The sequence below is a fragment of the Rhineura floridana genome, chromosome 11 (assembly GCF_030035675.1).
Source record: "Rhineura floridana isolate rRhiFlo1 chromosome 11, rRhiFlo1.hap2, whole genome shotgun sequence".
Lineage (NCBI taxonomy): Eukaryota > Metazoa > Chordata > Lepidosauria > Squamata > Rhineuridae > Rhineura > Rhineura floridana.
In genome coordinates this window covers 53,119,780-53,134,637 of record NC_084490.1, presented here as the reverse complement: position 1 = coordinate 53,134,637, position 14,858 = coordinate 53,119,780, and the positions used below count along the sequence as shown (strand labels likewise).

Below are 14,858 nucleotides of genomic sequence, written 5' to 3'. Positions count from 1 at the left end.
CTTCACATGCATTATTTTATGGTAATCCTTAACAGCAATGGGGAACCTGCGGCCTTCCAGAAGTTGTTGGACTCCAGCTCCCATCAACCCTAGCCACAATTAAAAAAAAAACAAGCAGCAGTTATTAAAAACTAGTTGCCAAGTGGGGCCAAAAGGATTCTCCCATAATCTCCAAGTGCTCAGATTCTAAGTGACATGGGGAGAGGACTGAAGTATACAAAGAACAGACATCTAACCTAGGAAATGCTTGTGCTTAAACTCAGATATATGATGATGATTCAGTAACGGGGATGGGAGGTATTTTGCTCACTCTTGGAGGTACTCTTTTGATTATAACCTCACTTGTTCTAGGGCTAAATTCTGGCACTTAAAGTAGTTTAACCTAGGCCTCAAGCTTGTGTGCTAGGCATTGTTTAACCTTCAGGGCAGAGTGGCAGCATATATTTGGTCTGCATAGTCTCTAACAGATGCCACTCTTCTGTAGATCTAACAGTTCTATGGTTTTAAAGTACGGCATGGTGAAGCGTAGTGTAGTATAAAAGTGGGAGATTAAACTGCAGGACAGGAAGTCTCTGGTTCAAATTTCACCTCTGCTATTAACTAACAAGTAGGCCTGCCCTTGGGCAGGCCATTCAGTCTCAGCTCTCCATCGACAACATGTATTGCAGAAAGCTTGGTTTAAGGCAGGAGTGAGGACCTTGTGACCCTGCTATTGGATTACATTACACATCATCCCTGACCATTAGTCAAGCAAGGAATGAAAGAACAATTAACATGATCAGAGGGGTATAGCAAACTTCCATATCGGGAAAGCTTACAATGTTGGGGCTAGTTAGAAAAAAGGCAAGTAAGGGGAGATCATGATAGGGGTATATAATATGTTGCAGGGTGGAAGAATCAGGACAGACAAAGTAAAACTCTGCTTCACACAGCACATAATTAAAATATGAAATTTGCTAGGATTAGATAAATGAATGGAGAGTAAGGATATCAATGACTACTAATAATGAAGAATGTGTAGAAATTGTGTCCCGCTTCCACCTTTCTAAAAAAAAGTCACTTTTTTGGTATGAGAGAAGGCAGAAGAACATCGAAAAATGTGGGAGGATTTTGATTCCATAACGTCGTGTGGACCCCACACACACATAAAAAGTGAATAAAACATTGGCAATTCCCCACTGAACCCCACCTGGAAGAGCCTATGCTGTCTATAGACTATCTCATGAGAACAACAGAGGAAGGCTATTGGCCTCATTTCCTGCTTGTGGTCTTTCCAAAGGCATCTGGTTGGCCACTTTGGGAAAAGGGGGCTGGACTATGTGGGCCTTTGGTCTGATTCGGATGAATTCTTATGTTTAACAGTGGCTCTCTCACAACCTGTATCAGCAGTACATAGCAAAGGAACACGTTAGCCCATCCCTCAGTGTGATCACAATGAAAGCCAACAGTTCTCTTTTGTATATCTGAGTTTGTCATTTGGCCTGTGTCTTGGCTTACTCGTGGGGGTGAGAACCTGAGGCCTTTTGAATGCCAATATTTCCCGCTGGTAATTTTGTAAAAGGCTGTAACAGGAGAGAAGCAAATTTTATTTAATCATCTGCAATTGTCAGGGGACCTTGGCAGGGGACCTTGAAAGTGACTGCGGCTGATGGGATTTGGAGTCCAACATCATCTGGAGGATTACAAATTCCTCACCTGAGGTAAAGAATAACCATTAAAGTAACTGTAGGAACATTTCGGGCAAAGAAGTAAACTAAAGGTTGTAACAATCTGGTAACGTACAATCAGCGCTGAGAACGGCTGCAGCCTAGACTGACCTGAGCCACAATCTAGAGAATTACTTGACTGGATTTAAATTCAAAATGTCTAGGGCATCTTTCTCAGAACAGGATTTAGGCTTACATATCAGCCTTGCAATCAAGTAATTTTTGCAAACAAAAAGTTACTAGGCAACACATCTGCATCAGCCATTTGTAGCCTTTAAGAAAGGGGGCAGACTGCAGACGAGATGAGAGTTATAAGGCTTGGTTTCCCTGGAGGATCTTACCACAGCAGCTGTCTATATATATATAAATCCAAATATCTAAACCAATATTGTTGTGTCTTTCGTTAAACATACTATAACTAGAGGTGGCTAATCTGTGGCCCTCCAGATTTGCTGGATGACCATTTTGCTCATCCCTGACCACTGGCCATGCTTGCTGGAATGTATGGGAGTCAGAAGTCCAGCAATGTCTGCAGGGTTACAGGTTAACAACCCTGTATAAAAAATCAAATAATTAAAAGCTTGAGACAGAAGCTAAAGATGGACTCCAGGGCAGGCTACTTTTGGGAAGGATCCTAATGATGCTCATGAAATGGATGGTTCTCTTAGGTAGATTTTATGTAGTTAATCAGATTTTCTGAAGTGACACAGTAAACCATGTGAAAGGGCCTTTATATGTAGGTCCTGAAGCTTGAATTGTGCCATCAGCAAGTGGGAAAGGCTGTAATTCAGCAGAACATCTGCTTTGCATGCAGAAGATCCCGACTTCAATCCCCAGCATCTCCAGGTAGGGCTTGAATAGACTACTGCCTGGCCAGTTGAAGAGCCACTGCCAGTCAGTGTAGACAGTGCTGAGTTAGATGGTATAAAGCAGTTTCCTTTACTCCTAAGGAATGCATCTGCCCAGTAACATGAAAAACCTGTTTTGTTTGAAGATACCTACCATAACGTTTTTTTAAAAATTGAGAAACACAAGTTGAAAGGTTTGTAGTCACATTCTTCTCTAGACCACAACCTTATAACAAGGTGGTGTGTAGTAGTGACAGGATTGGATTGTGAAGAACCCAATCCTAGCCTGCTTTCTTGGAAGTAACTTACTCCTAAAATTAGTGTGTACACAACTGCAGTCTGAGCTTAAATCTCCACCCAACCATAAAGGTCAATTAACGGCCTTGGTCAAGTCACTGCTTCTCTCTCTCTCAGCCTAACCTACCTCACAGGATTGTTAAGGGGAAATATGTCCCTGAGCACCTTAGAAGGGTGGATAATGTTGCCTTGCTGCCTGGATTAGATCCAAGTTTCAGGTTTTTCACAGATATAGCAGATTGGTTTTGAGTAAGGCCATATCCAGGTCCACAGCCCTACTGGATCACACAAGTTTCTGTCAGAAGTGTCAGACATTAGGATATTCACAAGAAATGGAAAATGTGAACTTGGACAGGGTAATCAAAGGAACAGCTCCAAATCCTTTTTTCTGCAAGATTTTTTTAAAAAATATTTCAAGTAATGACATGAGAACAAAGGCATTGTTTTTGTTCTTTATTATACAAAAGGAAAAAAGGGGGGAGAGGGAGATCCACAGTTTTTGTCTATTCAGAGTTCAGGCTGAAGTTCTTGCCGAGTTGATGTAAATAGCAAAAACTTCTAAGGAAACCAAAAGGATCCTCAGCTTGCCAAGTTCCATTTAGCAATAGAAACTGAAATCTGGTACATTTTAATATTTTTTGGCATTTTAAAGTTTTTTTAATCTACAAAACACTTTAAATATTAGAAAAAAAGATTCCTTTTTCACAAGAACTTCTATCTTGAATATCACATTTTGTCAACAGTGCAAAAATGCACTCAGTTCCACCTTCTTACAGTACAATCTGTCTCCCCCCCACCCTCCTGTAACACTTTTCTCTTTTTAAAAAAGACATCAGTACTGTAAGAATTTTACTTTAAAGAAGATTTTTAAGTTTTTTTTTACTTAAAAAACACATCTACTAAAATACAACAGAGCTGGCACGTTCAGCAAAATCAAACCAGGTGTCTTATTATAGAGGGATGAGAGAGGAAGAGGAGGAAGATTGATTCAGGGACCAGAGATAAAGAGTCTAGGAACATCAGAGGGATTTATGGCAGAGTGTTGGGTTAATTTGATGTATAACTGGGCACATCATATCAGAATTCAGTCATATTAATGAAAAATAAAGTTAGCAGGTAGATCTGGCTAGATGTGTCAATGGCTAAAATGTTTATTGGGTTTCTAGCAGGTAGGATCTATCCGAGCAGCCTTCATCAATCTGATACCCCTCCAGATGTTTTCAACTCAAATCAGCCCCAGTAAGCATGGCAGTGGTAGAAGGCACCAGGTTGGGGAAAACTGCATTAGAGCAACAGGAGGTAATATGCACATAGACAAGTGCTGTATGCATTACCAGGTTGTTGTAGGCAATCCTTTACAATTTCTGCACTATTTGTTTCTGCATGTGGTCACATTAGCTGGATCAGAATGATAGTCTCTGGTCCACAGTTGATAAATCAACTTCTTTGAGGTGTGAATGGTACATCTAAATGGAAGTATCCTGCATTTCATGGTGTCATCTTGCAAAAATTCTGCCAGTTGTCTTAGAAGGGGTCAAGAATCTTTCCTCTTTAGCAGAGACAAAATCGGAAAAGACTTGAAAATTATATAAAAAGGAATAAAAAACCGCAAGATTTTACTTCTCGCCCACCTCCAAAAAAAGTATTTGTGTGCAGAGTATATCAGCCACTAAGAATTAACTAGGAAACAATTCCATGGAAAAGGTGTTACTTAAGTAAGATACTTACCTAAGGATCCCCCTAAACTGGGTGATGAGTTTCAGCTTTGACTGTTTTCAAGGAATGTGGAGCAATGGCATGGAGACTCCACATTATTTCGGGATCTATACAATGATGCCCCCTTGCATGGTTCCATAAGGCCCCTCACTGTGCAAAACATTTCTTGGTGGTTTCAATGCAGTTCATGTAATGAAGAAAACTAGCACTGAATGGGCAGAAGGCAATGAGGAGTTACCTGACAGGTACACACCTCAGCATAGCCACATTTCTTCACAGAACACACACACACACCCAAAAAATCAGGGTTCTCCTGCTGGATAACGGATGATTATGACAACCATAGCAATGTCTAGCTCTGAAGAACACGTATTGGTTCTAAAGGAGGTTTACACCCAACATATATACATACATGTCAAAGATCAAGAGCTATTTTACATAATATCTGGAGGCACAGACAGTACTTGCCCATGCAAGGCTCCCTGCAGTTCAGTGTTTTGTTTTTAAAAAACTGTTAACCTATGTGACAGCCTCTTTTGTTTGCATGTCACCAGTGAGGCTTCCCTCTTGATAAAAAATTATTGACATGTGAATGCTGCATGTCAACGGACCAGCGCATGGGTGAAGAGCCCTGTAAATGAGATGGGTCATGTAGACCCTTACACAAGTAAGTCATATCCATGTGTAATATTCATCTTTCAATGAAAAGTTTGCAAACAAGGATTTATAGAACAACATAATGAATTTCAAGCTTTAGAAAGTTTTGGTGATCACACCTATTTAAAATACAAACTTTTAACCGATTTTTTAAAAGATTCCACATATTTTCACTTTTTGCATATCTTTCATAAATTATTATTTATCACCAATAAATCTCCAATGCATATTTACTTTTCGGAAGCAATTCAAACCCTGGCTGCTGTCTGGCAGCATTTAACAAAGCAGCTGGGCCACCACCACACCCACATCCCTGCCATGCACGTGGACTGGGGTGGAAGGTGGTAGTGGTGGGTAAACAGGCAAATTGCCGTGCTAGCCTGGCGCTGAAGCAGCCATCAGACCCCATGACATCTCCTGATAGCAGTGGGGTCAAGCTCAGCCCCTCCCCTGGAATGCTGTGCTTTGTTTTCAGCTTGCATCTGTCCAATCCAACCTCCTCCTCCATCCAGCACAAAGGGGGATTGGATTGCACCCTACACTGCTTAATGAATCTTGTTTAATGATACCTCTATTAAATTTCATGGTTTTAGTTTTATTACATATATTTTAATAAAAAGTTCACAGGTATCCATGATACTTGGAAGTTTTTCAAGCATATTGAGTAATCAAGAACCAATAATCTTCTAAGCATTATTCAAGGACACATAAATACCCATTTTTATGTGTATTGTACATTAATTAATTTCATATGTACTCAAAACAAGTTTCTTTTCCCCTGAGGTTTCTAGCACAAAATATTCTGGGGCTATTTAATAAATCCCTGTTTCCACGCATTACTAATATTTTATCGGAAGCTAGCAAAGCCAAAAGGCTACTGAGCTTGATCTCTTGCTCAAAGACAGTATATGTATATACATTTGCCTCCAGCCCAAAACATATCACAGAACAGATACATACAAAGATCCTCAATTGTCTGGAACTGTTCATTAGAAATGCATACACACAACATACTCCCATACATGACATTGCACTCCCCTCCATATAAGACTGATGTACTTTGCAATATGAGATGCCCATGACAGTAACCATTGTTCATCCTGATGAAAGCACAGTGAAAAACTGACCTTCACTTGCACTTCCCAATGTATTGTTATCGGAACATACACACATTATTCACTGAGACAGCCATTCCCACAGTGCAAAATACTTCTTCCTGCATTAACAAGGCCACCAAAAGCTGCTCAGATTTCAATGGAGACAGGATTTTGTGGGCTCCAGAATTCTTACAGGATTTATGCAAATCCCGTTCCCTGTAATCAGGTATGTATAAGCTTTATATAGATGCTATGGCTGGTTCTGTTAAAGTTAGATTGCTAACCAGGATGACATGCTTTTTAAAAACAAAGACCTACAGAGATTCAAGCAAAGATAAAAGTCCCAATGCTTTAAAACTAATCTTGTTACCATGAGAAAGGGGTGGGGGCAAGAAAAGGTCCTCCTCAGGCATTTTGTAAGAGTGGGCGGCTTTTGCATTTATTCAAGCTGCTGATTTGAAGTAGCTATTTAGCAACAGGGCATACGTGCTCTCTTTCCAGTGATGGAACTGAGGTATAGCAGACTTCCAAAGGGCAATTGTGGGACCAGGATGCTCCCTCTAGAAGGAATAAATGTTGGCATGGCATGTTTCAAGAGCTTTTTGATAGCAAAAAGCAGACTAAATGGAGAAGACTGCTGTTAACATAAGTTTTTTACCCCGTAAAGCAGAAGTGACAAACTTGTAGCCTTCCAGATGTTACTGGATTTCAGCTCCCATCAGCCGCAGCCAGCATAGCTGTCAGGAAGAATGGGAGCTGTGGTTCAACAACATCTGGTGAGTTATAGGGTCAGCCACCCCACCTTAATTAAAGATAGGGAAGAGTGGCTTGAAAGTGACCACTAAAGTATTTCTAGTTGTTGGTGGGTCTTCAGAGCCTTTCATAACTCCCTCTCTTTTGGTGACAAGCAAAAATATTTTTGGCACTTGGATACACTTGGAATCAATGGCTCATTGGGCTTACAGGTGCTCTCTCTCAAACAACTCAGCCTCCCCCCAAGAGAGTTGTCTATACTTCCTTCATATGGTTTCCAGACGAACCCAAAAGAAACAGGTGAAGCACAAGCCATGTTCAATTCCCACCTTCCCTCTCTTAGAGGAGGAAGAGAGGTATAAATGGAAGTGTTTCTTTAAAGCAACACTGTAATTTTCAGATTGTAAGAATTGCTTGAACTTTACTCTTTCATTTGTCTTGTTCTACACTACTGAGGAGAAATAAAAAGTGACCATGATACAGATGGGGCTTGTTTCCCCAAGCACAGGCAGGAAACTGAGGCAGCAACGGGAAGACAAACAACTTCATTTGAAGCTTCAGAATTCCCTGCCTTTGAGAGATGAGGGGAGCCTAAACCCCTCCACCCAAGGGAGAAGCAGCAGATTCTTGATTATAGGTGTTGGCCTTGAGAGGTGAAGTTTGGGTGGATGGTGGATTCTGGAGAGGTTCTGTGAGCCTCTGTGTAAGCAGGGGCTTTATGTGATGCATGCTTAAAAACATCCAAATTACATGTCAAGACAAAAAAGGATTCTCTAACATGCAAATATATAGATTTGTATAGATTGTTTTAGAAAATTCTCATTTTTCTTGTCAACGAGACAGAGGGAGTTAGGAAAGGCACTGAAGACCCAAGATAAAGTACTGAACCAGTCTGTAGGCTAGATTTGGGCAACAAGTCACCAGTTGCTGGATGTGGCCTTAAAAAGAAAATGCTGATATTGTAACAGCTAATCCTCCAAAGAATATAATAAAAAACTAGTCAAGGATACACACTCTTTCACACACAAAATTAAATATGGCTTGTATGTAAAATATTAAAAAAGAAGAAAAGGAAAGGGAGGGAAGAAAGGTGGAAAGAAGAAACAAAAGGAGCATTGTCTAGAAGGAAATTGGTCAAGTTTTTTCTCCCCGTCCAATTTGATTGCAAGATGGAACATACCAGCCTGTTTTTGAAAATAATCACTAATACCAACCAATTTAATCTGTGTTGATCTGGTTCAGACATAATGCTATACTGTATGTCCACATTGTGCAAACAAGTCTCAGACTCATGCATTCTCCCCTGCCCCTTCCACTGCGAGGAGATTGGAAGCTCTTCTGTCTTCAATGAACTGTGGTTTAGTTATGAACCAAAAAATTGTTGTTAATCTTAACTATGGTTTAGGGAAACAAGCCAGGCTTACAAGTCATGATTTACAATCCTGACTTATTTCTGTGAACCACAGTTAAGAGTAACTACAGTTTGTCCAGAACAAGTAACCACAGATAATTAAAAACAGAAGCAAATGTTTCTTATCTACTCTTTGCAACTGCACTTGAGGAAGGCTGGGGGTGGGGTGGGAGAGCTCATGAGTACAATGTTGTTCATGTAAAGCTAAAGCATAGCTTAGTCTTTATCCAAACAAAGCCACTGTTAACTTGCTCCAGCTGTTCAAGGCCACAACTAAATGTTACAAGAGACACCCACCTGCCGCTGCAAGTAGCAGCCATATATCTTGTCTTCATCTTGTCCAGTGATGTCTAGTCATGCAAAGAGTGTGACACATTACCATGCTGCAGACTTCCCTGCCCTTTTGGCTGTTCCTCAGAGGGTGGATAGGGGAATTTGCAGCATAGTGACATTTTGTACAATTGGCCATTTTACAAGGAAAAGAAAGCTGTGGAAGCTGCTGTTCCTGATAGCAGCCATTTAACCCTCATATAATGTCTAGCTCTGACCTCATTCACAGGGCAAACACAAGAGTCAGTACTGAGTTTTCCTTTCTAAGAAATGCACCTCATGATGGTTGGAATCTGTCTCTTCTTGGCACCACTCCTCTGCCTGAAGTGGAATGAACATGTGCAGTCTGAATAAAACCCAAGTCATGCCGGGGGTTGGAATCTGTGTGACTCATATACATAACCCATCCATGCCAAGATCCAAAGACTACTAGCGTCTGCATGAGGGTATGAGACATATGAAGTACTCGATGTCAAAGATGGGATAATTTAGTTGTAGAAAAAGATGGTTGACTTACTTGGTTTATAAAATTCTTCTTTAAAAAAAATGCTAAATGACAGATAATACCCCTGCAACCAACCGCCCCCTTTGAAAGACAAGTCAAACAAAATGCCCCATTTTGGTACAATTATTGGTCACTTCATTGTAAAAAAAAATATATATATTAACAACAACAACAACCCAAAGGGGTCTGGCCACTACTGTCTTTGCTTAAATGCTGGTCAGAAAAACGACAGAAAAAGTCCATTTCCTGCAAAAGAAAGTCAGTCACCTTGGAGCTCCCGTAATTCTCTCCTCCTGCAACAGCATGCCAGATATTCTCTCTGCAAAAAAAATCCTTTTCTTCAGTTCCTTTTCTATACCCTGACCTTTGCCATGCACTCACATGAAATATACCCACCCACCCCATTTCCCTCAGCAGGAAATGCTGGATATCCAGTTCATCGCAGGAAATAGCTAAGTGCAGCTGCGGCCATTTTGTTCTCCTTCTTTTGTCAAGGTGTAAAATTGCAAGACTGTACAAGATTGTCCTCTTTGAAGAGAGGTGGGTCTCACTGGCAAAGTCCAGAACCTTCCATGGCTCGTGCTTTCTGGAACCCATCTCTCCTTGGCTATGTGCTGGGGAGTGGGTGATGGGAAGTCTCTCATTTTTTAAAAAAAGAATCTGTACAAAGTCTGAAGCTGGTGGCTAGAATTGGGGATGGGAAGAGAGGGTAAATATGCGAGGGGAAAAATAAAAGGGGTCAGCATTTTGCAATGACCTTGCCCACCTCTCACAAAAACAGGGGGAAACCCCCAGAGAGACTTAGGAGGGAAAAAATAAAGAGACGAGTATAGAATAAAAATTCTCTCCCCACACCACCACCACAACAAAAAACAAAAAAACACCCTCCACTGGTTGTCAACTATTTTCTACCCCCACGCTCCCCTCACATACAACCACACACAGTTAAATACAACGTGAGGTGTGCGAGGAGAGGAAGATAATTAAACCACAGTGATTTTTCCCTCCCTTTCCTCCCCATCTTAGCTCTCCAGCTGTTGATGTTACTTTTATCCGGAAAAATTAAACCGAATAAGAGAACAGCAAGAAAGGCGGCCAGAGGAAGGGGATGGTTCAGTTGGAGTCCGAATCAGAAGAATCTCCTGAAGAGGACGAGGAACTGCTGCTGCCCTCAGATTCGTTGTCATCGTCGTCGTCGTCATCATCCTCTTCGTCATCCTCTTCTTCATTCTGGTAAAGGAAGAGGCAAAATATAAAGGATGTCTAGTGTGGAGATGGGTGAGTGATGGTAAGGGCTACGTGTATGTTGTGGCACTGACAAAGTGCAGAATGTGGTTGTGGGTGCAGAATTCAGCTTCCTGAGAATCTCAACAAGCATTAATTTTTTTTACAATAAGAAAGTTTCTTGTTTTAACGGCTTCAGAGGATACGCCTGAAGAAACATCAAGTACGCCTACTGAAAGGCAGAAGCCAAAGAAGCAAACGAGGAAAATTTCCAGTGATCGGGGTTTTAGTATCTTGCACATCTGGCCCCTCTCCATGACTAGCAGAAGGCACAATGATGCAAAACAGCAACAGTCATAGAATAAAAGTATGCAAAATAAGAAATCTGTGTAGTTTCTACAATTTATACAAGTTGCAGAATGTAGCTTTTCTTGGTGCATAATTTAGACTGCTATGACAGATATATATAACAGTAGCTCCCTGACCAGCTTTTGTCACCTTATATGCCTCACTATCTGTCTTGGAAGCCTGGCTATCCACCTTGTTGCTTTAACGGGGGGGGATGCCATGTTGCTCATTAATGAGGGAAAGCCTTCCACCCACGTTCAGAGGTACTGCAGAATTTGTGAAACAGTAAATAAAGCCAGTTATTTGGGATACAGCTCACTGATTAAGTTGTCACTAAAACATGCAACCCTCACAATCGTTTTTTGCAGGACCGTCAACTGCTTGCGTTCTCAACTTAAGACACAAATATGAAGCTTGTTATTATGCATGTACTTTGAAAGATCCTCTCAGAAAGATGAGCCAGGGCCGTATTTAAGCCAACCAGATGGAACTGTCGTTTTCTGGAATGTTTGTCATTCAGAGGAGCGTGGAAGAAAATCCCTTTGCTGAAACGTTTTGCTGACTATGGTTGTAATGGAGACCGCTGGCCAACTGGGGTGGTAATGGAATGGAAGAAGCAGTACTTAATGGCTTTGAAGGACTCAGGCTTGTACACACACACAACACACACACACACACACACAACACACTCACCTCATCCCCATCTTCACTCTCTTCTTCGCTACTTGAATCAGAGGAATCCCCTCCTTCCTCAGAGGAATCACCGTTCTCCTCCTCCTCCTCCTCCTCTTCATCGTCATCATCATCGTCCTCCTCCTCCTCCTCCTCCGATTCCTGTAGACCACAGAGAATTTAATGGAGACATGGAGAGGTAGACTGAAAACGCCACCAATGTGCCTAAAGCTCAACAGCTGGAATTCACCTTTATATATCCAAGAGGTCACTGTAAGAAACCACCAAGTGGCCAACCCTGTCCCTATCTCTCAAGATATCTTCTTGCATGTGGATGAAATGTTGAGGTGCTCACCAAGGTGGCAGAGGCATGGTTCAGGGCCAAAAAGGTGTCTGAATGCCCTATAGGCATGCAAAAATTATGAAGATATTAAATATATCTCCCTGCCCCTGCAATATTCTAGAAAAAAACCCCAACAACTCAAAGTTTCCACTATAGAAAATTAACTGCTGCAGTTCTGGTTTAATTTTATTGAAATGAACATGCAAAAGCTCCAGGATATTACATTTGTAGCTGTTTCAGGGCCCTCAAGCATGCCCATTTTAAAAAATTGGGAGAATTTCAAAATGAAAAAAAAACCCACAGTGGTCTGAACAGAAAACAGCATTCGAAGCCCAGTAGAAGATCCTGACTTTTTCTAGAACGTGTCTATAGGTAACCTCACTATATGTAGACACTTTCACAAGACTACTATTTCCCACAAATGGTCACGCAAATCAATCAAAATTCATGATATCAACGTCGCTTGCTCTCTAGCTACAGAGGGAAAAAACACTTTCCTTATCGCTAGCTCTGGGGAAACAGCATCCCTGGCTCCTTTCCAGGGGAACATCAGCTTGGTCCCAGCCATCAGCTAGAAGATAAATCAGCTGCAGAAAATTTGGCTCCCCTCCCTCCTAGAAAGAATAAGCAAGTACTAAGGCTTTGTGTTGATAGTTGCAAACACTTCAGCAGACCATTTCAGAAAGAAAACTGAGTTCCTGGGTTTAGTTACCACATTTTCAAAATGGCTGCATCAATCAGCCCTAGGTGAACCTTGGAACAAGCTTCCTTTTCTAGAATATTCCACTGGGCTAACAGCTGCATGAAGGAAACAGTGCTAAAGCACTTACCGACTTGGACTGCATTGAGGGTTTCATCTTAGGATTTGGGCCCCGCATCTTTCCCATGTTCTTGCGCTTCTGTTGAAAAATAAGTGGAGGGTGGCAGTGGCAGCAAATGAGGTTAAGTCAACATAGAAAATACTCATATTCTTTTCAGCAAGCCAATGTCTAACCTCTCCTTCCCTAAGTTCAATATATTACTATACAAACAATCTAGTTCTTGTGGCTGTAGATTCCAAACATTCTAAAAATGTTACAAGTAGAAGGAGAAGAATCCAAAGGCAACCTAAGCTTTCAACTCAAGAGTTATTCTTACAGCCAGGAAATCTTTCCTAACATTTGATCAAAACGTATCATTCCAATAGCCAAATATGAGTTTCCTTTCCCCTTTTCCCCAACATCCTTTAAAAAATTGCACAATGCCAGCACATCCCCTCCTTTAATCACTTTTGCTAACCTAGCGATTATTGAACTGTTGTGCTACAGACTCCTGTTCTACTTTGCTTGTTATTTGTGGACCACTACATTTTCTTACATTATGACCTCCCTGTAGCTCCTTCAGCACTTTCTGCACTCTGAGGCAGTTACACTGAACATGTGGGAAGAATCACTGCTACATGGCTAGTATGCACTGCTTGGCTTGAGAATCCTCTGTGATACTGACAAATATCTGGATGATACTGTCTACCTGCTGCCTGGCAAACTTCAGCTTTAACTTGCATGTTGAAAATAGCTGCACTAGAATGCACAAGGGAGCTGTAATTTTCATCAAGGTCTCATGAAATTGCACTGTAGACCATATTATAAAAATTGCTACTCTTAGCTAAACTTATTCAGCCTTCCCTGCAAGGATTTGCCTTCTTTCTGTCATACTTTCGAATGACAGATGCATTGTTACTCTATAGGAGCAAGGCAACAGAAAATATTGTGCTGCTACAACAGGCAATGTAAATATAGTTTGGTTTTTATCATTTGTACGCTTCTTAATGAGTATGGTGAGTAATCCTATTAGGATTTTTTTTTAATTCATGTATTATAGTTAACTTTTCTGTATTACTATTATTTTATTGTTATTGTTATTATTTAATTAAAAAAAATACCGTGGCATCTTAGAGACAAAGTCTCATTTCAGACATCACACCAAACCATTAAGGAAACTTAACAATAGTTTGGTGGGTTGTCTGAACTGATAAAACATACCTAGGGCCGTTACTCTGCCTCTAAAAGCCCCTTCCCTGTTGAACCAGGTGATGAGGAAGGTGCTTTGTATTAGGAATCTCAGAACCAAAATCATTGTTCTACATAGGGTTGCCAGGTTCAGGGCCTGAGACTGATCCAGATTCTTTAGGAGAAGAGAAAGTCAGCCAAGTGCAGGTGTTCTTGCAACACTGTAATGGGAAAAACCACAAGGTGGAATTCTCCCTTCCCCCTGCACAACTTTTAAAGATACAGAAGACCTCTTGGAGGCCGGGCCTGGCAACCAAGTGGTCTTCTGTATCTTTAAAAGTTGTGCAGGGGGAAGGGAGAATTCCACCTTGTGGTTTTTCCTATTACAGAGTTGCAAGAACACCTGCACTTAGCTGACTTTCTCTTCTCCTAAAGATACAGGATCAGTCTCAGGCCCTGAACCTGGCAACTCTAGTTCTACAGCAGCCTTACTCAACCTGGTGCCCTCCAGATGTTTTAACTACAACTCCCATCAGCTTCAGCCAGCACAGCCAATGGGGTTGTAATCCAAAACATCTGGAGGACACCAGGTTGGGGGAATCTGTTCTATAGATAAATACTCCCAAATTCTAAAGTCCCAGAGCATTTTCAGCATCCCTGTAGGTTTTAAATGCTTTCTAAAAAAAGATAACAGTACAGGCATTTAAGCAGGCCTTGAGGACTCTTGTACATATTATCTGACGTGTCTACTGTAACTGTTGTCTAATATATTGCTCCATTATGTGTACAATGCTTTATGAGGGTGTGGCTCTAAAAAAGTGGCATATAAGATACTTAAAATAAATAAATTATTCAAAACAGATAAGCTATTAGACTGCAATCCTAACACACTTACTCTCTAGTAAATCTCACTGAACTGATAGGGACTCTCCAGTGACTCTGAAAACATAAATCTTCCCAAGG

General features: G+C 41.1%; 1 protein-coding gene across 4 annotated transcripts in view; it reads right to left on the bottom strand.

Annotated features, from left to right (window-relative positions):
• Positions 1 to 3,289: 3,289 nt before the first annotated feature.
• UBTF (upstream binding transcription factor) overlaps positions 3,290 to 14,858 on the bottom strand; it is a 58,504-nt gene continuing 46,935 nt past the window's right edge. For all 4 annotated transcript variants that reach the window (XM_061591378.1, XM_061591381.1, XM_061591382.1 and 1 more), the window contains 3 exons: positions 12,738 to 12,806; positions 11,586 to 11,726; positions 3,290 to 10,550 (listed from right to left, as the gene is read on the bottom strand). In XM_061591378.1, coding sequence (XP_061447362.1) covers positions 10,434 to 10,550; positions 11,586 to 11,726; positions 12,738 to 12,806 — 327 coding nt within the window. In that variant the 3' untranslated portion in view covers positions 3,290 to 10,433. The remainder of the gene's footprint in view (positions 10,551 to 11,585; positions 11,727 to 12,737; positions 12,807 to 14,858) is intronic.